Consider the following 23861-nt stretch of genomic DNA (forward strand, 5'->3'; position numbering starts at 1 on the left):
GTAACCATCGTGACATCATTATTTTGTTAGTATGTTACATACAGAGTTACCTCCCTTGTGGATAGGTAACCATCGTGACATCATTATTTTGTTAGTATGTTACAGAGTTACCTCCCTTGTGGATAGGTAACCATCGTGACATCATTATTTTGTTAGTATGTTACAGAGTTACCTCCCTTGTGGATAGGTAACCATCGTGACATCATTATTTTGTTAGTATGTTACATACAGAGTTACCTCCCTTGTGGATAGGTAACCATCGTGACATCATTATTTTTTATTTTGAGTTACTCCTTGTATGTTGACATCATTATTTGTTAGTATGTTACAAGTTACCTCCCTTGCGGATAGGTAACCATCGTGACATCATTATTTTGTTAGTATGTTACATACAGAGTTACCTCCCTTGTGGATAGGTAACCATCGTGACATCATTATTTTGTTAGTATGTTACAGAGTTACCTCCCTTGCGGATAGGTAACCATCGTGACATCATTATTTTGTTAGTATGTTACATACAGAGTTACCTCCCTTGCGGATAGGTAACCATCGTGACATCATTATTTTGTTAGTATGTTACAGAGTTACCTCCCTTGCGGATAGGTAACCATCGTGACATCATTATTTTGTTAGTATGTTACATACAGAGTTACCTCCCTTGCGGATAGGTAACCATCGTGACATCATTATTTTGTTAGTATGTTACATACAGAGTTACCTCCCTTGTGGATAGGTAACCATCGTGACATCATTATTTTGTTAGTATGTTACAGAGTTACCTCCCTTGTGGATAGGTAACCATCGTGACATCATTATTTTGTTAGTATGTTACATACAGAGTTACCTCCCTTGTGGATAGGTAACCATCGTGACATCATTATTTTGTTAGTATGTTACATACAGAGTTACCTCCCTTGCGGATAGGTAACCATCGTGACATCATTATTTTGTTAGTATGTTACATACAGAGTTACCTCCCTTGTGGATAGGATAACCATCGTGACATCATTATTTTGTTAGTATGTTACAGAGTTACCTCCCTTGCGGATAGGTAACCATCGTGACATCATTATTTTGTTAGTATGTTACAGAGTTACCTCCCTTGCGGATAGGTAACCATCGTGACATCATTATTTTGTTAGTATGTTACATACAGAGTTACCTCCCTTGTGGATAGGTAACCATCGTGACATCATTATTTTGTTAGTATGTTACATACAGAGTTACCTCCCTTGCGGATAGGTAACCATCGTGACATCATTATTTTGTTAGTAGTTAAGAGTTACCTCCCTTGCGGATAGGTAACCATCGTTACATCATTTTTTGTTAGTATGTACATACAGAGTTACCTCCCTGGGATAGGTAACCATCGTGACATCATTATTTTGTTAGTATGTTACAGAGTTACCTCCCTTGTGGATAGGTAACCATCGTGACATCATTATTTTGTTAGTATGTTACATACAGAGTTACCTCCCTTGCGGATAGGTAACCATCGTGACATCATTATTTTGTTAGTATGTTACATACAGAGTTACCTCCCTTGCGGATAGGTAACCATCGTGACATCATTATTTTGTTAGTATGTTACATACAGAGTTACCTCCCTTGCGGATAGGTAACCATCGTGACATCATTATTTTGTTAGTATGTTACATACAGAGTTACCTCCCTTGTGGATAGGTAACCATCGTGATCATTATTTTGTTAGTATGTTACAGAGTTACTCCTGGATAGTACCATGTGACATCATTTTTTTGTATGTTACAGAGTTACCTCCCGTGACCATCATTATTTTGTTAGTATGTTACATACAGAGTTACCTCCCTTGCGGATAGGTAACCATCGTGACATCATTATTTTGTTAGTATGTTACAGAGTTACCTCCCTTGTGGATAGGTAACCATCGTGACATCATTATTTTGTTAGTATGATACAGAGTTACCTCCTTGCGGATAGGTAACCATCGTGACATCATTATTTTGTTAGTATGTACATACAGAGTTACCTCCCTTGCGGATAGGTAACCATCGTGACATCATTATTTTGTTAGTATTTTACAGAGTTACCTCCCTTGTGGATAGGTAACCATCGTGACATCATTATTTTGTTAGTATGTTACAGAGTTACCTCCCTTGCGGATAGGTAACCATCGTGACATCATTATTTTGTTAGTATGTTACATACAGAGTTACCTCCCTTGTGGATAGGTAACCATCGTGACATCATTATTTTGTTAGTATGTTACATACAGAGTTACCTCCCTTGCGGATAGGTAACCATCGTGACATCATTATTTTGTTAGTATGTTACATACAGAGTTACCTCCCTTGTGGATAGGTAACCATCGTGACATCATTATTTTGTTAGTATGTTACATACAGAGTTACCTCCCTTGCGGATAGGTAACCATCGTGACATCATTATTTTGTTAGTATGTTACAGAGTTACCTCCCTTGTGGATAGGTAACCATCGTGACATCATTATTTTGTTAGTATGTTACATACAGAGTTACCTCCCTTGTGGATAGGTAACCATCGTGACATCATTATTTTGTTATGTATGTTACAGAGTTACCTCCCTTGCGGATAGGTAACCATCGTGACATCATTATTTTGTTAGTATGTTACATACAGAGTTACCTCCCTTGCGGATAGGTAACCATCGTGACATCATTATTTTGTTAGTATGTTACATACAGAGTTACCTCCCTTGCGGATAGGTAACCATCGTGACATCATTATTTTGTTAGTATGTTACAGAGTTACCTCCCTTGCGGATAGGTAACCATCGTGACATCATTATTTTGTTAGTATGTTACATACAGAGTTACCTCCCTTGCGGATAGGTAACCATCGTGACATCATTATTTTGTTAGTATGTTACAGAGTTACCTCCCTTGTGGATAGGTAACCATCGTGACATCATTATTTTGTTAGTATGTTACATACAGAGTTACCTCCCTTGTGGATAGGTAACCATCGTGACATCATTATTTTGTTAGTATGTTACATACAGAGTTACCTCCCTTGTGGATAGGTAACCATCGTGACATCATTATTTTGTTAGTATGTTACAGAGTTACCTCCCTTGCGGATAGGTAACCATCGTGACATCATTATTTTGTTAGTATGTTACATACAGAGTTACCTCCCTTGCGGATAGGTAACCATCGTGACATCATTATTTTGTTAGTATGTTACAGAGTTACCTCCCTTGTGGATAGGTAACCATCGTGACATCATTATTTTGTTAGTATGTTACATACAGAGTTACCTCCCTTGTGGATAGGTAACCATCGTGACATCATTATTTTGTTAGTATGTTACATACAGAGTTACCTCCCTTGTGGATAGGTAACCATCGTGACATCATTATTTTGTTAGTATGTTACAGAGTTACCTCCCTTGCGGATAGGTAACCATCGTGACATCATTATTTTGTTAGTATGTTACATACAGAGTTACCTCCCTTGCGGATAGGTAACCATCGTGACATCATTATTTTGTTAGTATGTTACAGAGTTACCTCCCTTGCGGATAGGTAACCATCGTGACATCATTATTTTGTTAGTATGTTACATACAGAGTTACCTCCCTTGCGGATAGGTAACCATCGTGACATCATTATTTTGTTAGTATGTTACATACAGAGTTACCTCCCTTGTGGATAGGTAACCATCGTGACATCATTATTTTGTTAGTATGTTACATACAGAGTTACCTCCCTTGCGGATAGGTAACCATCGTGACATCATTATTTTGTTAGTATGTTACATACAGAGTTACCTCCCTTGTGGATAGGTAACCATCGTGACATCATTATTTTGTTAGTATGTTACAGAGTTACCTCCCTTGCGGATAGGTAACCATCGTGACATCATTATTTTGTTAGTATGTTACATACAGAGTTACCTCCCTTGTGGATAGGTAACCATCGTGACATCATTATTTTGTTAGTATGTTACATACAGAGTTACCTCCCTTGCGGATAGGTAACCATCGTGACATCATTATTTTGTTAGTATGTTACATACAGAGTTACCTCCCTTGCGATAGGTAACCATCGTGACATCATTATTTTGTTGTATACAGAGTTACCTCCCTTGCGGATAGGTAACCATCGTGACATCATTATTTTGTTGTATGTTACATACAGAGTTACCTCCCTTGTGGATAGGTAACCATCGTGACATCATTATTTTGTTAGTATGTTACAGAGTTACCTCCCTTGTGGATAGGTAACCATCGTGACATCATTATTTTGTTAGTATGTTACATACAGAGTTACCTCCCTTGTGGATAGGTAACCATCGTGACATCATTATTTTGTTAGTATGTTACATACAGAGTTACCTCCCTTGCGGATAGGTAACCATCGTGATATCATTATTTTGTTAGTATCTTACATACAGAGTTACCTCCCTTGCGGATAGGTAACCATCGTGACATCATTATTTTGTTAGTATGTTACATACAGAGTTACCTCCCTTGCGGATAGGTAACCATCGTGATATCATTATTTTGTTAGTATGTTACAGAGTTACCTCCCTTGTGGATAGGTAACCATCGTGACATCATTATTTTGTTAGTATGTTACAGAGTTACCTCCCTTGTGGATAGGTAACCATCGTGACATCATTATTTTGTTAGTATGTTACAGAGTTACCTCCCTTGTGGATAGGTAACCATCGTGACATCATTATTTTGTTAGTATGTTACATACAGAGTTACCTCCCTTGCGGATAGGTAACCATCGTGACATCATTATTTTGTTAGTATGTTACATACAGAGTTACCTCCCTTGCGGATAGGTAACCATCGTGACATCATTATTTTGTTAGTATGTTACAGAGTTACCTCCCTTGTGGATAGGTAACCATCGTGACATCATTATTTTGTTAGTATGTTACATACAGAGTTACCTCCCTTGCGGATAGGTAACCATCGTGACATCATTATTTTGTTAGTATGTTACATACAGAGTTACCTCCCTTGTGGATAGGTAACCATCGTGACATCATTATTTTGTTAGTATGTTACAGAGTTACCTCCCTTGTGGATAGGTAACCATCGTGACATCATTATTTTGTTAGTATGTTACATACAGAGTTACCTCCCTTGTGGATAGGTAACCATCGTGACATCATTATTTTGTTAGTATGTTACATACAGAGTTACCTCCCTTGTGGATAGGTAACCATCGTGACATCATTATTTTGTTAGTATGTTACATACAGAGTTACCTCCCTTGCGGATAGGTAACCATCGTGACATCATTATTTTGTTAGTATGTTACAGAGTTACCTCCCTTGTGGATAGGTAACCATCGTGACATCATTATTTTGTTAGTATGTTACATACAGAGTTACCTCCCTTGCGGATAGGTAACCATCGTGACATCATTATTTTGTTAGTATGTTACATACAGAGTTACCTCCCTTGCGGATAGGTAACCATCGTGACATCATTATTTTGTTAGTATGTTACATACAGAGTTACCTCCCTTGCGGATAGGTAACCATCGTGATATCATTATTTTGTTAGCAAAACTTGTATTGTTTACCTGAACTGAAAAGTATGATATTACGCTCGCAAACACAAACCTACCCACAAGGGCAGATAACTCCATAATATGCTAATACGGAATAAACTATGTAATGTGACACATTGAAATATACCATGTGATGTGACAAAGTTTGACAATCAGTCCAGGTATTACAGAGGGTGAGCAGGTGAATGTCTCACTAAGAGGTCTTGCTTGTCCTGCTAACCTCTTTTTCTTGTCTTTCTATTTACTTACTTGGCATCTTCTGTTATACTCTCAATACTGGGGTTTTGAGATACCAACACAATGTGAGTTCAGTATGATTTACCATTGATTAGTCCAACTTTTTAGTGGTTGTGATGTCACAAAAATCATGTCAAAATTTGATGTCGCAATTACCGGAAGGTGGGACTAACTGACTGAAAATAATACTTCACCACAGTGTTTGGTTTCCTAAAACTTGACATATATTGTTTCGATATTGTTTGACATTTGAGAATGTTGTAATAAAGCACTAATCACAAAGTTTGAATGGAAGTAAAGCCTTTCAAAAGATAACGTGTAATAATGTTAAAAATGCAAAAATCTGAAGGCTTGTCCTTATTTCAAAATTTGTCAATATTTCTTGAATAACATAATCTTATATTAATATATCTATAATTATTATTTTGTTTATACATTGAGATGGAATGTAAACACTGCCTGTTAACTTGATCCTTAGTTGTTGAATATCAATTGTTGAATGGATATCTGTTGAAGTTGAACCTGTAAATAACAAGCATTGTTTGTTGTTACAGTATAAGAACTACAAGGACGAGAACTTTGACTGCGAGATGCGGCTGCTGGTCCATCAGAGTCAGGCTGGCTGTATTATAGGACGGGCTGGATTCAAGATCAAGGAACTAAGAGAGGTCCGTGTTTTCCTCTGCTGTTAAAAGACTTTATAGTAGGAAAGCGTAACAGAAAATTCCTATACTTATGAATTTTTCCTTACTTTTGTAATGCTTTCCTATGGAAAATTTTAAGTTAAGGAATATTTATTAACTGGTGCCAAAATTATTGGGGACTAACATTATAAGGTAACATTATTAAGAAATATGACCAAGATTAAAGCGAATAGTCAGACAAACAAAGGCTAAAGTCGGTAAAAATGGTGTTAATATATCCAGTGTAATTTCTTATGAAATAGAAAAATAAAATCTCCCGTCAAAATCGCTCTGTATGCGAAGAAATTAATATATATTATAGGAATCCCAATACGTCTTCCTGACGGGCTATCAGTGCATTTCACTCTTAACATATCGTGTTGAAATATCATATCCACGCAGCCTTGTTTTCAAAGAGTTAGGCGAATTTATATTTAGAACTGTGCTAAATTTACACGGGGCTTCCCCATAATTTAAATGGTCAAAACTGGACACCGTAAGCAGAACTTGACCATCATTATGGTATACAAGGACTTTTGGAAGGCCAAAGAATGCATTAAGACTGGTTTCCTTTGCCCGACTATTTGCTTTAAATAATATTAAATGACAGCAAATGAAAGGATACGGAAAACTTTCATGGGATCCACTATCCAGTTTATGATATAATTATGATATATCTTGTACATAAACAGGAATCAAAGATAATTCAGGAACGCTGTAAGCAATCAGATATCAATGTCATACAGAACATGTAATATGTACAATCAAATTCAGCGTCCAACTTCTAGATTGAAAAGCACTGAAATTGATCACTGCTAAAATATGTATGTTACCGGAATTGAAACCTTCAACGATATATACAAACCATTAAACTGGCTATATTTGTTGATTCATCTAGAAGTGAAAATTGAGCACTGATTACTACTGCTGTGTGATAATACCGGGAGACATGAATTTATAATGAGTATCGGGGTGGGATAGTACCAAGTATTGACCTGCTGGGCAGTCATTACTATTAGTATTGATGTATTGATTGGTGACAAACCTGGGAATCAATGCGGCCGGCACAGCCTCTCTATTATTAATCAATCAGCTGTCCATTAAGATCAATTCTTAATTAATTGTGGGACAAGATTTCATCAAATTTTACTCGCATTTATACAAAAAAAAAGAAAAATCATTTGTAGAAAATGTGTAATGACATTGAAATAAATAATTTAACTTTGTCAAATTCTTGCCAGCAACATCTGCATATAGTATGTCTTGCAGATTTTTCGGATATATCTGGGGTGAACTAATGATGTAGACAGACAAACAAACAGACATTGATAAGAGATATATATTTAGTTGTTCTTTACTCTACAGAAGCTCAGCTTGTTTCACAATACAGGAGTCTTTTAGGGTAATTTGATTACAACCCAGTGATAGATATTTTGATGTGTTTTACAGAAAACTGGAGCTCAGATCAAGGTATACTCCCAGTGCTGTCCAGAATCCACAGAGCGTGTCGTAGCCATTGGTGGCAAACCCAAGGTGGTCATCGACTGTGTCGACACAATCCATGAACTTCTCAAGACAGTAAGTCTCACCATTGTCTCAGATTTCATTTCATTTCAACAAAGTTTAGTGACAATATGGTAAGTCAAAGGATTTAATAACAGGCAAAGCCTATATAAATACTTTCCTTTGTCTCGGATGTAATCTCTCTTCCAAATGTATTATATATATACGCTTATTAAAAAAAAAAGTTTATTTAGACTCACAAATCAGTCATCAATCAGTTTGCCCCATTGTTATCTATCTCTAATCGCAGAAAACCTTGTATAAGTACATGAATAAAAATGTCTGTTTTAGATATAAAGCAATATAAATCAAACAAGTACAAGAACACATTGTTACTTTGATCCATCATTCCAAATGAGAATTGACTGGTTCGCACAAACAAATTGTGCAAAATGATTTTAATGATTGCAAGATATTTTAAGATTTGATGGTTTGACAAGATATTTTAAGATTTGATGGTTTGACAAACAGGCTCCACCCAAGGGACCAAACCAGCCTTACGATCCCATGTACTGGGACGAGTTCATGGTCGCGGAGTACGGAGGCTACACTTCTGCCGAGGGAGGACGTGGCAAGGGAGGACCTCGCGGGGCACCACAAGCTTCCCGAGGCATGGGAATGGGAATGGGCATGAGGGGTGGACGGTAAGTATTGGAATCATTGTGATGTCAGATTTCTGTTACATAGTGTCATAATCACCGAGTATTGGACTAACAATTGTACTCCAAATGTCATAACCTGTAAACTGTATTGAACCAAACCATATTAACGTATTGTCTCTACAGCAGTACATATTTTTTGTCTTTATAATGATATAATTACATATAAATTGTGATATCACCATCCTTATAAAGTCACTGGCTATAGCATTTACAATAGTTATCCTTTGATGCAATGTTTTGTGTGATAACCAATATGGTGGTTTGTGAAAACATTACCATTACCAAACAAATGAAGTATTAAAGAGATGCTGGTATTTTTCAGGCCCGGCATGGGGATGGGAATGGGTGATATGGGAATGGGAGGCCGCGGTGGCCGCGGTGGTGGCATGATGGGTGGCAGAGGAGGCAGAGGAGGCATGGGTGGTATGCGTGGCAACATGGGAGGAATGAGAGGAAGTGGCGGCATGGGAGGACATAACAGAGGAGGCCGCGGAGGATTCGGGTAAGTAATAGATATAGTAAATAGATAGCTGGCAACGATATTTCATATATAGCCATACATATCATATAAAAACTAAAATGCATTTTGCTCAGAATTATTTAAAGTTATATGTGCCAGATTTTTTTATACTCACTAATCATGAATATGTTATTCGCCACCAAAGGTTACCTACATTTTGAGAATTACATATAAGAGCTGGAAATGATTTTTGGTAATACTGTCACACAGTGTATTGAATAGTTCAGATCATGAAGCCAAGGTGTGGTCTATAATTTCATTTCACATTTTCACAATGTTATTAGTAGTTGTCACATAGTATGTTTTCATCAAAACATACATAAGGCATTAAAAAAAAGAAGAATTTTACAGTGCCTTAATTAACTGTTTATAAGACAGTATACATGGTTGTCTCGATTTGTATGAGTTTCAGAGTTTAATTCATCAAGCCTTATGATTTTCTATAGATTACTGAAGGAAAAGTAACATGACACAATTTTCTCCCTGTTATGGTACATATAACTTTAAAGCTCTTTGTAATTCTCCTGAAAATATGCTGTTTTAGTATTAAAATCTCATTGCCAACACAATGATTTTGATTCTGAGTTGTACATGAAATACATTTTATAAACCTGATGTGTTTGGTTACAGAGGCAGTATGGGAGGTAGTGGCATGGGAGGCAGCAGTGGTGGCAGTGGCAACATGGGAGGTGGCAACCAGAGCAACATGGGCGGTGGCATGGGAGGTAACAAGCAGGGAACGGACTACTCAACCAATCAGAGTGAGGACACATATGACTGGACAGAAAAGGGACGGAGCTTCAATATATCTAGGCTTATACAGAGACTATATATACTAAAGCTCCACTCCTCAATATCCCTTCAATAGATATGCAGATGCATTTGATTATTGTGTGAATGTTTTGGCTTTATATCAGATATTTCTGATGATGGAAAAATAAAGTTTAGTATCAGCTTTTAAGGAAATATATTGGAGTACCAGCTTTTAAGGAAATCAAATGTGATTTAAATCTGGCATCTTGCATTCTGTTACATCCCTATATAAACCTGTCTGTCATGGACTTGCTTTGATTCCAAATAACTAGCAAAGACATATTGTCAACATTTAATTCAACAATTGCTAGATGCTATCATCTATAAATGTAAATGGTTGTACAACTGCTCAATATTTCTACTCTTGACTTATACTTGCTTGAAAACCTTTAACCCTTGCATGCAAATGTGGAAAAGTTTGTGTTAAGTTCAGCACAACTCTTCTCCATTATTTTTAAAGAAGGCCAACATTTTATTTACCAGTAAGCCTTTGACTTGTATAATTGTAATTTGGACTAAACCATGACATTGTGTATATTTGAAGGATTTGGTGGAGATGGAGGATACGGAGATAACTACGGAGGTGACAACAGTTACGATGAAGGTTACGACAACTCTGGAGGTGGTTATGGAGGTGGTAACTCCGGCGGAAATCAGGGAGGCGGAAACATGGGACAGAACTTTACCCAGGATAACACAGTCAGTAGTCAAACATGTATAAAACATTAAAGAATTAAGGATTGGGTGAATTATATATACCTATATAACCAAATTGTTAACATTTAAACCTGCTAAAACTTCATAATTTTGACTCACATAGACAAGCAGCTATATGGAGCATGATGAGGGTAAAGCAGATGTCAAATTAGAAAATTTGTTTATCCTATGATATGTTCATATTAAAACAAAAGATTGTAAATGTCTATTGTTATAATACTATACCCGACTCATTAGCAGGCCTTAGTCTGTGCAGGTGTGATATTAGAACCCAGTATGGTTCACATGTTTATTAGGCTGAAATCTATTGCAGTAACATTTGTACATGTGTTGTATGTATTACAGGGCGACATGGGCCAGATGTTTGGTGACAACTGTAGCAACAATCCGTCCTCGACACAAGTCACCATCCCTAAAGATGTAAGTAACTTGGTAGTCCAGCTTGTTAGAACTGATGTAAGGATGGCTTGGTTTTAACTTTAAATAATTAGTAATTGTTAGAACTGATGTAAGGATGGCTTGGTTTTAACTTTGAATTGTTAGTAATTGTTAGAACTGATGTAAGGATGGCTTGGTTTTAACTTTAAATAATTAGTAATTGTTAGAACTGATGTAAGGATGGCTTGGTTTTAAATTTGAATTGTTAGTAAATGTTAGAACTGATGGTAAGAATAGCTTGGTTTTAAATTTGAATTGTTAGTAAATGTTAGAACTGATGGTAAGAATGGCTTGGTTTTAAATTTGAATTGTTAGTAAATGTTAGAACTGATGTAAGGATGGCTTGGTTTTAAATTTGAATTGTTGGTAAATGTTAGAACTGATGGTAAGAATGGCTTGGTTTTAAATTTGAATTGTTAGTAAATGTTAGAACTGATGGTAAGAATGGCTTGGTTTTAAATTTGAATTGTTAGTAAATGTTAGAACTGATGGTAAGAATGGCTTGGTTTTAAATTTGAATTGTTAGTAAATGTTAGAACTGATGTAAGGATGGCTTGGTTTTAAATTTGAATTGTTAGTAAATGTTAGAACTGATGGTAAGAATAGCTTGGTTTTAAATTTGAATTGTTAGTAAATGTTAGAACTGATGGTAAGAATAGCTTGGTTTTAAATTTGAATTGTTAGTAAATGTTAGAACTGATGGTAAGAATAGCTTGGTTTTAAATTTGAATTGTTAGTAAATGTTAGAACTGATGTAAGGATGGCTTGGTTTTAAATTTGAATTGTTGGTAAATGTTAGAACTGATGGTAAGAATAGCTTGGTTTTAAATTTGAATTGTTAGTAAATGTTAGAACTGATGGTAAGAATGGCTTGGTTTTAAATTTGAATTGTTAGTAAATGTTAGAACTGATGTAAGGATGGCTTGGTTTTAAATTTGAATTGTTAGTAAATGTTAGAACTGATGTAAGAATGGCTTGGTTTTAAATTTGAATTGTTAGTAAATGTTAGAACTGATGTAAGGATGGCTTGGTTTTAAATTTGAATTGTTGGTAAATGTTAGAACTGATGGTAAGAATAGCTTGGTTTTAAATTTGAATTGTTAGTAAATGTTAGAACTGATGGTAAGAATAGCTTGGTTTTAAATTTGAATTGTTAGTAAATGTTAGAACTGATGTAAGGATGGCTTGGTTTTAAATTTGAATTGTTAGTAAATGTTAGAACTGATGTAAGGATGGCTTGGTTTTAAATTTGAATTGTTAGTAAATGTTAGAACTGATGTAAGGATGGCTTGGTTTTAAATTTGAATTGTTAGTAAATGTTAGAACTGATGTAAGAATGGCTTGGTTTTAAATTTGAATTGTTAGTAAATGTTAGAACTGATGTAAGGATGGCTTGGTTTTAAATTTGAATTGTTAGTAAATGTTAGAACTGATGTAAGAATGGCTTGGTTTTAAATTTGAATTGTTAGTAAATGTTAGAACTGATGTAAGGATGGCTTGGTTTTAAATTTGAATTGTTAGTAAATGTTAGAACTGATGTAAGGATGGCTTGGTTTTAAATTTAAATTATTAATAAATGTTACAACTGATGTAAGGTTGAGTGGTTTTAACTTTGAATTATAATTAAATCTTGATGAGATTGCATTCATGGTCTGGCACTACTGTTGAAATATTGTATGGGGAGCGAGATTTTCACATATTCTATATAGCATTTAGGCAAATTCCTTTGAGTCAGTTAAAATAGATAGTGAATTTTTAAATAGCATGTTTCTTCAGTGGTTAAATGTAAACCTAAACATTTGGAATGTCTTGGAATAGTGGATTAGAAAAACAGCCATCAATGCATATTTCTTTAACGATGAATCTAATAGGATAAAGGGATCAAAATTAATTTTGCAATTTTGTATAACAGTTAGCTGGAGCTATTATTGGAAAAGGAGGTTCTCGTATCCAGGAGATCCGACGACAATCTAACGCTCAGGTGGTGATAGACGAGGCCTTACCAGGCTCTAGTGACCGCATCATCACTATCACAGGCAACAGTGACCAGATACACAACGCACAGTACCTTCTACAGATGAGGTGGGTAGTTTAGGGCGTGGTTAATGATCAGATATACAACACACAGTACCTTCTACAGATGAGGTGGGTAGTTTAGGGCGTGGCTAATGATCAGATACACAACACACAGTACCTTCTACAGATGAGGTGGGTAGTTTAGGGCATGGCTAATAATCAGATACACAACACACAGTACCTTCTACAGATGAGGTGGGTAGTTTAGGGCGTGGTTAATGATCAGATATACAACACACAGTACCTTCTACAGATGAGGTGGGTAGTTTAGGGCGTGGTTAATGATCAGATATACAACACACAGTACCTTCTACAGATGAGGTGGGTAGTTTAGGGCGTGGCTAATGATCAGATACACAACACACAGTACCGTCTACAGATGAGGTGGGTAGTTTAGGGCGTGGTTAATAATCAGATATACAACACACAGTACCTTCTACAGATGAGGTGGGTAGTTTAGGGCGTGGTTAATAATCAGATATACAACACACAGTACCTTCTACAGATGAGGTGGGTAGTTTAGGGCGTGGTTAATAATCAGATATACAACACACAGTACCTTCTACAGATGAGGTGGGTAGTTTAGGGCGTGGCTAATAATCAGATACACAACACACAGTACCTTCTACAGATGAGGTGGGTAGTTTAGGGCGTGGTTAATGATCAGATATACAACACACAGTACCTTCTACAGATGAGGTGGGTAGTTTAGGGCGTGGTTAATAATCAGATACACAACACACAGTACCTTCTACAGATGAGGTGGGTAGTTTAGGGCGTGGTTAATAATCAGATACACAACACACAGTACCTTCTACAGATGAGGTGGGTAGTTTAGGGCGTGGTTAATAATCAGATACACAACACACAGTACCTTCTACAGATGAGGTGGGTAGTTTAGGGCGTGGTTAATGATCAGATATACAACACACAGTACCTTCTACAGATGAGGTGGGTAGTTTAGGGCGTGGCTAATGATCAGATATACAACACACAGTACCTTCTACAGATGAGGTGGGTAGTTTAGGGCGTGGTTAATGATCAGATACACAACACACAGTACCTTCTACAGATGAGGTGGGTAGTTTAGGGCGTGGCTAATGATCAGATATACAACACACAGTACCTTCTACAGATGAGGTGGGTAGTTTAGGGCGTGGTTAATGATCAGATATACAACACACAGTACCTTCTACAGATGAGGTGGGTAGTTTAGGGCGTGGCTAATGATCAGATATACAACACACAGTACCTTCTACAGATGAGGTGGGTAGTTTAGGGCGTGGTTAATGATCAGATATACAACACACAGTACCTTCTACAGATGAGGTGAGTAGTTTAGGGCGTGGTTAATGATCAGTTATACAACACACAGTACCTTCTACAGATGAGGTGGGTAGTTTAGGGCGTGGCTAATGATCAGATATACAACACACAGTACCTTCTACAGATGAGGTGGGTAGTTTAGGGCGTGGTTAATGATCAGATATACAACACACAGTACCTTCTACAGATGAGGTGGGTAGTTTAGGGCGTGGTTAATAATCAGATACACAACACACAGTACCTTCTACAGATGAGGTGGGTAGTTTAGGGCGTGGCTAATAATAATCAGATACACAACACACAGTACCTTCTACAGATGAGGTGGGTAGTTTAGGGCGTGGTTAATGATCAGATACACAACACACAGTACCTTCTACAGATGAGGTGGGTAGTTTAGGGCGTGGTTAATGATCAGATATACAACGCACAGTACCTTCTACAGATGAGGTGGGTAGTTTAGGGCGTGGTTAATAATCAGATACACAACACACAGTACCGTCTACAGATGAGGTGGGTAGTTTAGGGCGTGGTTAATAATCAGATACACAACACACAGTACCTTCTACAGATGAGGTGGGTAGTTTAGGGCATGGCTAATAATCAGATACACAACACACAGTACCTTCTACAGATGAGGTGGGTAGTTTAGGGCATGGCTAATAATCAGATACACAACACACAGTACCTTCTACAGATGAGGTGGGTAGTTTAGGGCGTGGTTAATGATCAGATATACAACACACAGTACCTTCTACAGATGAGGTGGGTAGTTTAGGGCGTGGTTAATAATCAGATACACAACACACAGTACCTTCTACAGATGAGGTGGGTAGTTTAGGGCGTGGTTAATAATCAGATATACAACACACAGTACCTTCTACAGATGAGGTGGGTAGTTTAGGGCGTGGTTAATGATCAGATATACAACACACAGTACCTTCTACAGATGAGGTGGGTAGTTTAGGGCGTGGTTAATAATCAGATACACAACGCACAGTACCTTCTACAGATGAGGTGGGTAGTTTAGGGCATGGCTAATAATCAGATACACAACACACAGTACCTTCTACAGATGAGGTGGGTAGTTTAGGGCGTGGTTAATGATCAGATACACAACACACAGTACCGTCTACAGATGAGGTGGGTAGTTTAGGGCGTGGTTAATAATCAGATATACAACACACAGTACCTTCTACAGATGAGGTGGGTAGTTTAGGGCGTGGTTAATGATCAGATATACAACACACAGTACCTTCTACAGATGAGGTGGGTAGTTTAGGGCGTGGTTAATAATCAGATACACAACACACAGTACCTTCTACAGATGAGGTGGGTAGTTTAGGGCATGGTTAATAATCAGATACACAACACACAGTACCTTCTACAGATGAGGTGGGTAGTTTAGGGCGTGGCTAATGATCAGATACACAACACACAGTACCTTCTACAGATGAGGTGGGTAGTTTAGGGCGTGGCTAATAATCAGATACACAACACACAGTACCTTCTCTACAGATGAGGTGGGTAGTTAAGGGCGTGGTTAATAATCAGATATACAACACACAGTACCTTCTACAGATGAGGTGAGTAGTTTAGGGCGTGGTTAATGATCAGATATACAACGCACAGTACCGTCTACAGATGAGGTGGGTAGTTTAGGGCGTGGTTAATGATCAGATATACAACGCACAGTACCTTCTACAGATGAGGTGGGTAGTTTAGGGCGTGGTTAATAATCAGATACACAACGCACAGTACCTTCTACAGATGAGGTGGGTAGTTTAGGGCGTGGTTAATAATCAGATACACAACGCACAGTACCGTCTACAGATGAGGTGGGTAGTTTAGGGCGTGGTTAATAATCAGATATACAACACACAGTACCTTCTACAGATGAGGTGGGTAGTTAAGGGCGTGGTTAATGATCAGATATACAACACACAGTACCTTCTACAGATGAGGTGGGTAGTTTAGGGCATGGCTAATAATCAGATATACAACACACAGTACCGTCTACAGATGAGGTGGGTAGTGTAGGGCGTGGTTAATGATCAGATACACAACACACAGTACCTTCTACAGATGAGGTGGGTAGTTTAGGGCGTGGTTAATGATCAGATATACAACACACAGTACCTTCTACAGATGAGGTGGGTAGTTTAGGGCATGGCTAATAATTAGATACACAACGCACAGTACCTTCTACAGATGAGGTGGGTAGTTAAGGGCGTGGTTAATAATCAGATACACAACACACAGTACCTTCTACAGATGAGGTGGGTAGTTTAGGGCGTGGCTAATGATCAGATATACAACGCACAGTACCTTCTACAGATGAGGTGGGTAGTTTAGGGCATGGCTAATAATCAGATACACAACACACAGTACCTTCTACAGATGAGGTGGGTAGTTTAGGGCGTGGTTAATGATCAGATATACAACACACAGTACCGTCTACAGATGAGGTGGGTAGTTTAGGCCGTGGTTAATGATCAGTTATACAACACACAGTACCTTCTACAGATGAGGTGGGTAGTTTAGGGCGTGGTTAATAATCAGATACACAACACACAGTACCTTCTACAGATGAGGTGGGTAGTTTAGGGCATGGCTAATAATCAGATACACAACGCACAGTACCTTCTACAGATGAGGTGGGTACCTTAGTGTTTAGAGCGTGATTAATGAAAAGTTTAGGGCATATTTAATGAGAAGTTTAGAGTATGATTAATGAGAAGTTTAGGGCATAGTTAATGAGAAGTTTAGGGCATAGTTAATGAGAAAGTTTAGGGCGTTGATTAATGAGAAGTTTAGGGCATAGTTAATAAGAAGTTTAGGGCAAAGTTTATTAAAAGTTCATTAATGAGAAGATTGGGGCATAGTTAATGAGAAGTTTAGGGCGTGGTTAATGAGAAGTGTAGGGCATAGTTAATGAGAAGTTTAGGGCGTGGTTAATGAGAAGTTTAGGTAAGTGTTGTGGGTAAGTTTACATTTTAAGCTCTTTTCACAAAATGAAACCTAACACAGAAGTACAGCTAGACATATCACAAACCCAGGAAGAGAATTGACTCTACTCTAATGACAGACAGAAAAACGTTACGGCTTGAGAACTTTACATTAAGTCCCAGATAAGTTATGTGGAGTGCTAAACTAATTTGTTACCATTGAAACAAATGAGGGATCTGATGCATTTAAAAGGAACAAAACAAACAAAAAATTGTTGCATAATTTGATTTGTAGCCAGAAATGAAATACTGTACTGAAGAAAACTGCTTTTGTATTCTAGTGTTTTGAAGGAGATCAGTTGTAGCTTATAGGCGTTATGGTCATGCATAGGACTGGACTGACATGAACCAGATATTACTTAGCAGAAATGATGTGTTCTGATTGACAGGTGCCACTGATATACTTATGATTAGTTTTTAGCAGAAGTGTTCCGATAGACAGGTGCCACTGATATACTTATGATTAGTTTTTAGCAGAAGTGTTCCGATAGACAGGTGCCACTGATATACTTATGATTAGTTTTTAGCAGAAGTGTTCCGATAGACAGGTGCCAATGATATACTTATGATTAGTTTTTAGCAGAAGTGTTCCGATAGACAGGTGCCACTGATATACTTATGATTAGTTTTTAGCAGAAGTGTTCCGATAGACAGGTGCCACTGATATACTTATGATTAGTTTTTAGCAGAAGTGTTCCGATAGACAGGTGCCACTGATATACTTATGATTAGTTTTTAGCAGAAGTGTTCCGATAGACAGGTGCCACTGATATACTTATGATTAGTTTTTAGCAGAAGTGTTCCGATAGACAGGTGCCACTGATATAGTTATGATTAGTTTTTAGCAGAAGTGTTCCGATAGACAGGTGCCACTGATATAGTTATGATTAGTTTTTAGCAGAAGTGTTCCGATAGACAGGTGCCACTGATATACTTATGATTAGTTTTTAGCAGAAGTGTTCCGATAGACAGGTGCCACTGATATAGTTATGATTAGTTTTTAGCAGAAGTGTTCCGATAGACAGGTGCCACTGATATAGTTATGATTAGTTTTTAGCAGAAGTGTTCCGATAGACAGGTGCCACTGATATACTTATCATTAGTTTTTAGCAGAAATGATGTGTTCTAATAAACAGGTGCCACTGATATAGTTATGATTAGTTTAAGTTGTTTTTTCCTTGCCACAATATCAACCCTATTTTTGTTGATTTATTTATTTGTATGTTAATATATTTTCGATTATTTTTACTTTTTGATGAACAAAGAAAAGTAAACCATATTTCCATGTAATTTTACTTTTAGAGTGAAGGGGTTGGAGTCATCCTTTCGTTGAGCGTTTATGATAACACAGTATGTATTTCCAGTGTTTGTAATTAGGCCCCAGCCCGACCCCAGCCCAACCCCAGCCCGACCCCCGACCCCACTTTGGCCCATTCTCCACTAATTGATTCTCCTTTTTTATGCTCCTATAAAGTGTAACATGCACATAGATATGGCTATCTTTTTACCTGCCTATACAGGTGTATGTAGTGATTGACTTTAACCTTAAATACTTTTACAAATAAAGTCCTGATTTTTATGAAAATTGTCACCCTTATTTACCAGAAGCTGTTGTACTTTCAAAATATGGACTGCCTTATAATCCCTGTCTGTCCCACTCCACATATTGTTTTTTTTTCGTTCTGTAAGCAGTATTTAGCTAGAAGCCTTTTTCACTATATATATTGATATAGGTGTTGATCTGGCTGTACTGTACTCCATATCACATGTCTGCTTAGGAGATTTTAGTCTTTGTATTTATCACACTTCTCACTACTAAATTCTCTCTGATTATCAACTTGGATTGTTGTGGTTATATATCTATACCAACCAATGAGAGATGTTTCCCAGCGGAACTGCTGTCCAGCTTGCTGTACTTGTAGTGGGTTGATGGCATGGTGATGGTTCATTGTTTTGTCACTAATGATTCTCAGCCGTGCTTGACTGCCTTTCCATCCACAGCCATGCTTGACTGCCTTTCTGTATTTGGATCTTTTGGCATGCTACTCATAACTAATGATGACAGTACCAATTAACCTGAACATCATACTAAGACATATATAAATCTAACAGGGGTGCCTGTATGTAGCTTCGCCAACTACAATTTTATATTCTCTGTACCAGTGGTAGGCCTTCTCTAATGGTTTGATTGTATACCTGATATTATACTGTTACAATATAGTAAGCTGTAGCTAACATATACCTGATATTATACTGTTACTATATAAGCTGTAGCTAACATATACCTGATATTATACTGTTACAATATAGTCAGCTGTAGCTAACATATACCTGATATTATACTGTTACAATATAGTAAGCTGTAGCTAACATATACCTGATATTATACTGTTACTATATAAGCTGTAGCTAACATATACCTGATATTATACTGTTACAATATAGTAAGCTGTAGCTAACATATACCTGATATTATACTGTTACAATATAGTAAGCTGTAGCTAACATATACCTGATATTATACTGTTACAATATAGTAAGCTGTAGCTAACATATACCTGATATTATACTGTTACAATATAGTAAGCTGTAGCTAACATATACCTGATATTATACTGTTACAATATAGTAAGCTGTAGCTAACATATACCTGAGTTACAATATACTGTAGCTATAATATACTGAAAGTAAGCTGTAGCTAACATATACCTGATATATACTGTTACAATATAGTAAGCTGTAGCTAACATATACTGATATTATACTGTTACAATATAGTAAGCTGTAGCTAACATATACCTGATATTATACTGTTACAATATAGTAAGCTGTAGCTAACATATACCTGATATTATACTGTTACAATGTAGTAAGCTGTAGCTAACATATACCTGATATTATAACTGTTAGTTTAACAATAGTAAGCTGTAGCTAACATATACCTGATATTATACTGTTACAATATAGTAAGCTGTAGCTAACATATACCTGATATTATACTGTTACTATATAGTAAGCTGTAGCTAACATATACCTGATATTATACTGTTACAATATAGTAAGCTGTAGCTAACATATACCTGATATTATACTGTTATTAGTAAGCTGTAGCTAACATATACCTGATATTAACTGTTACATATAGTAAGCTGTAGCTAACATATACCTGATATTATACTGTTACAATGTAGTAAGCTGTAGCTAACATATACCTGATATTATACTGTTACAATATAGTAAGCTGTAGCTAACATATACCTGATATTATACTGTTACAATATAGTAAGCTGTAGCTAACATATACCTGATATTATACTGTTACTAGTAAGCTTAGCTAACATATACTGATATTATACTGTTACATATAGTAAGCTGTAGCTAACATATACCTGATATTATACTGTTACAATATAGTAAGCTGTAGCTAACATATACCTGATATTATACTGTTACAATATAGTAAGCTGTAGTAACATATACCTGATATATACTGTTACAATTAGTAAGCTGTAGCTAACATATACCTGATATTATACTGTTACAATATAGTAAGCTGTAGCTAACATATACCTGATATTATACTGTTACAATATAGTAAGCTGTAGCTAACATATACCTGATATTATACTGTTACAATATAGTAAGCTGTAGCTAACATATACCTGATATTATACTGTTACAATATAGTAAGCTGTAGCTAACATATACCTGATATTATACTGTTACAATATAGTAAGCTGTAGCTAACATATACCTGATATTATACTGTTACAATATAGTAAGCTGTAGCTAACATATACCTGATATTATACTGTTACAATATAGTAAGCTGTAGCTAACATATACCTGATATTATACTGTTACTATATAGTAAGCTGTAGCTAACATATACCTGATATTATACTGTTACAATATAGTAAGCTGTAGCTAACATATACCTGATATTATACTGTTACAATATAGTAAGCTGTAGCTAACATATACCTGATATTATACTGTTACTATATAGTAAGCTGTAGCTAACATATACCTGATATTATACTGTTACTATATAGTAAGCTGTAGCTAACATATACCTGATATTATACTGTTACAATATAGTAAGCTGTAGCTAACATATACCTGATATTATACTGTTACAATATAGTAAGCTGTAGCTAACATATACCTGATATTATACTGTTACAATATAGTAAGCTGTAGCTAACATATACCTGATATTATACTGTTACAATGTAGTAAGCTGTAGCTAACATATACCTGATATTATACTGTTACAATATAGTAAGCTGTAGCTAACATATACCTGATATTATACTGTTACAATATAGTAAGCTGTAGCTAACATATACCTGATATTATACTGTTACAATATAGTAAGCTGTAGCTAACATATACCTGATATTATACTGTTACAATATAGTCAGCTGTAGCTAACATATACCTGATATTATACTGTTACAATATAGTAAGCTGTAGCTAACATATACCTCATAGTACATATACCTCTTACTGGCTAGTGCATGTTCCATGTGGTGACTGATGGCGTTGGTGATGGAATGCTTCCTATCTATTAACATGGCATGTCCCCTGTACTCGTCCGATGGCAGTAGTGATGGAATGCTTCCTGTCTATTGACATGGCATGTCCCTGTACTCCTCCGATGGCAGTGGTGATGGAATGCTTCCTATCTATTAACATGGCATGTCCCTGTACTCCTCCGATCGTAGTGGTGATGGAATGCTTCCTATCTATTAACATGGCATGTCCCTGTACTCCTCCGATGGCAGTGGTGATGGAATGCTTCCTATCTATTAACATGGCATGTCCCCTGTACTCGTCCGATGGCAGTAGTGATGGAATGCTTCCTGTCTATTGACATGGCATGTCCCTGTACTCCTCCGATGGCAGTGGTGATGGAATGCTTCCTATCTATTAACATGGCATGTCCCCTGTACTCCTCCGATCGTAGTGGTGATGGAATGCTTCCTATCTATTAACATGGCATGCCTGACCTGGAAGACTAGTGATTTTGTTGTTTTGTGTATCACTATCCAACAACGGGTCTCAGTCTTCCCTGATCAGGTGTGTACCTAGCAGCTTACCCCACTAACACCTTTCTAGGCTCGGACACCAGGGATGCATCAAAACATTCAACTAACAGCTTTTTAGGCTTGGACGCCACGGACGCACCAAAACATTCAACTTAGGCTCAGACACCAGGAACGCACCAAAACATTCCAATAACAGCTTTTTAGGCTTGGACGCCACGGACGCACCAAAACATTCAACTAACAGCTTTTAGGCTCAGACGCAAGGGACGCACCAAAACATTCAACTAACAGCTTTCTAGGCTCAGAAGCAAGGGACGCACCAAAACATTCCAATAACAGCTTTTTAGGTTTGGAAGCCACGGACGCACCAAAACATTCAACTAACAGCTTTTAGGCTCAGACGCAAGGAACGCACCAAAACATTCAACTAACAGCTTTCTAGGCTCAGACGCAAGGGACGCACCAAAACATTCCACTAACAGCTTTCTAGGCTCAGACGCCACGGACGCACCAAAAAATTCCGCTAACAGCTTTTCAGACTTTGACGCTACAGACGCACCAAAACATTCCACTAACAGCTTTCTAGGCTCAGACGCCAGGAACGCACCAAAACATTCAACTAAAAGCTTTCTAGGCTCAGACGCCACGGACACACCAAAACATTCCACTAACAGCTTTTAAGACTTGGAAGCCAGGGACACCCCCCAATATTCTCTTTAGATTATGCCAGTAACAGCTTTCTAGGCTCAGACGCCAGAGATGTACCCCAATCTACTCTTTAGATTATTCCACTAACAGCTTTCTAGGCTTTGATGCCTAGGACCCATCACTGTTTAATCCTGCAGAACTGACCCAACAAAAATGTGACATGTGCAGTGCAGACCCGTTATATTGTTCACATGGTTTAAATGCCTTCATTGTCATGTTTAATGGTGATTGGACTCCAATGCTCCGTATGATAAAAGTTTTCTGTGATTTATTGGAATACAGAAGTTGTTATTTGTAACTATAAAACACACACTGTATACGGTTTGTGGCGTGTTCTGAGCAGGGCGGTGTTTATTGTTATAGCAGGACTCGTACACTCCCTAATGCTTGGTGTTGATCATCAGGACTAACCATTATATAATTACCTAGTCATGTTCTCCAATCATCAATTATTTAATTTTTCTTCATTGACCGGCCCTGGATGCTACTTTCTTCTATATGTTTA

The 23861-nt window shown here is 37.1% G+C and overlaps 1 protein-coding gene across 5 annotated transcripts in view; it reads left to right on the forward strand.

Moving 5' to 3' along the window:
• Window positions 1-23861, forward strand: part of LOC138332892 (heterogeneous nuclear ribonucleoprotein K-like) — a 50523-nt gene that overhangs the window by 25381 nt on the left and 1281 nt on the right. For 3 of the 5 annotated variants that reach the window (XM_069280895.1, XM_069280897.1, XM_069280898.1), the window contains 9 exons: window positions 6346-6459; window positions 7924-8052; window positions 8509-8681; window positions 9022-9201; window positions 9850-9980; window positions 10577-10731; window positions 11095-11169; window positions 13100-13269; window positions 18897-18944. In XM_069280895.1, the coding sequence (XP_069136996.1) occupies window positions 6346-6459; window positions 7924-8052; window positions 8509-8681; window positions 9022-9201; window positions 9850-9980; window positions 10577-10731; window positions 11095-11169; window positions 13100-13269; window positions 18897-18927 (1158 nt within the window). In that variant the 3' untranslated portion in view covers window positions 18928-18944. The remainder of the gene's footprint in view (window positions 1-6345; window positions 6460-7923; window positions 8053-8508; window positions 8682-9021; window positions 9202-9849; window positions 9981-10576; window positions 10732-11094; window positions 11170-13099; window positions 13270-18896; window positions 18945-23861) is intronic. The other 2 variants (XM_069280899.1, XM_069280896.1) reach the window with 2 other exon arrangements.

The sequence above is a fragment of the Argopecten irradians genome, chromosome 10 (genome assembly GCF_041381155.1).
Source record: "Argopecten irradians isolate NY chromosome 10, Ai_NY, whole genome shotgun sequence".
Lineage (NCBI taxonomy): Eukaryota > Metazoa > Mollusca > Bivalvia > Pectinida > Pectinidae > Argopecten > Argopecten irradians.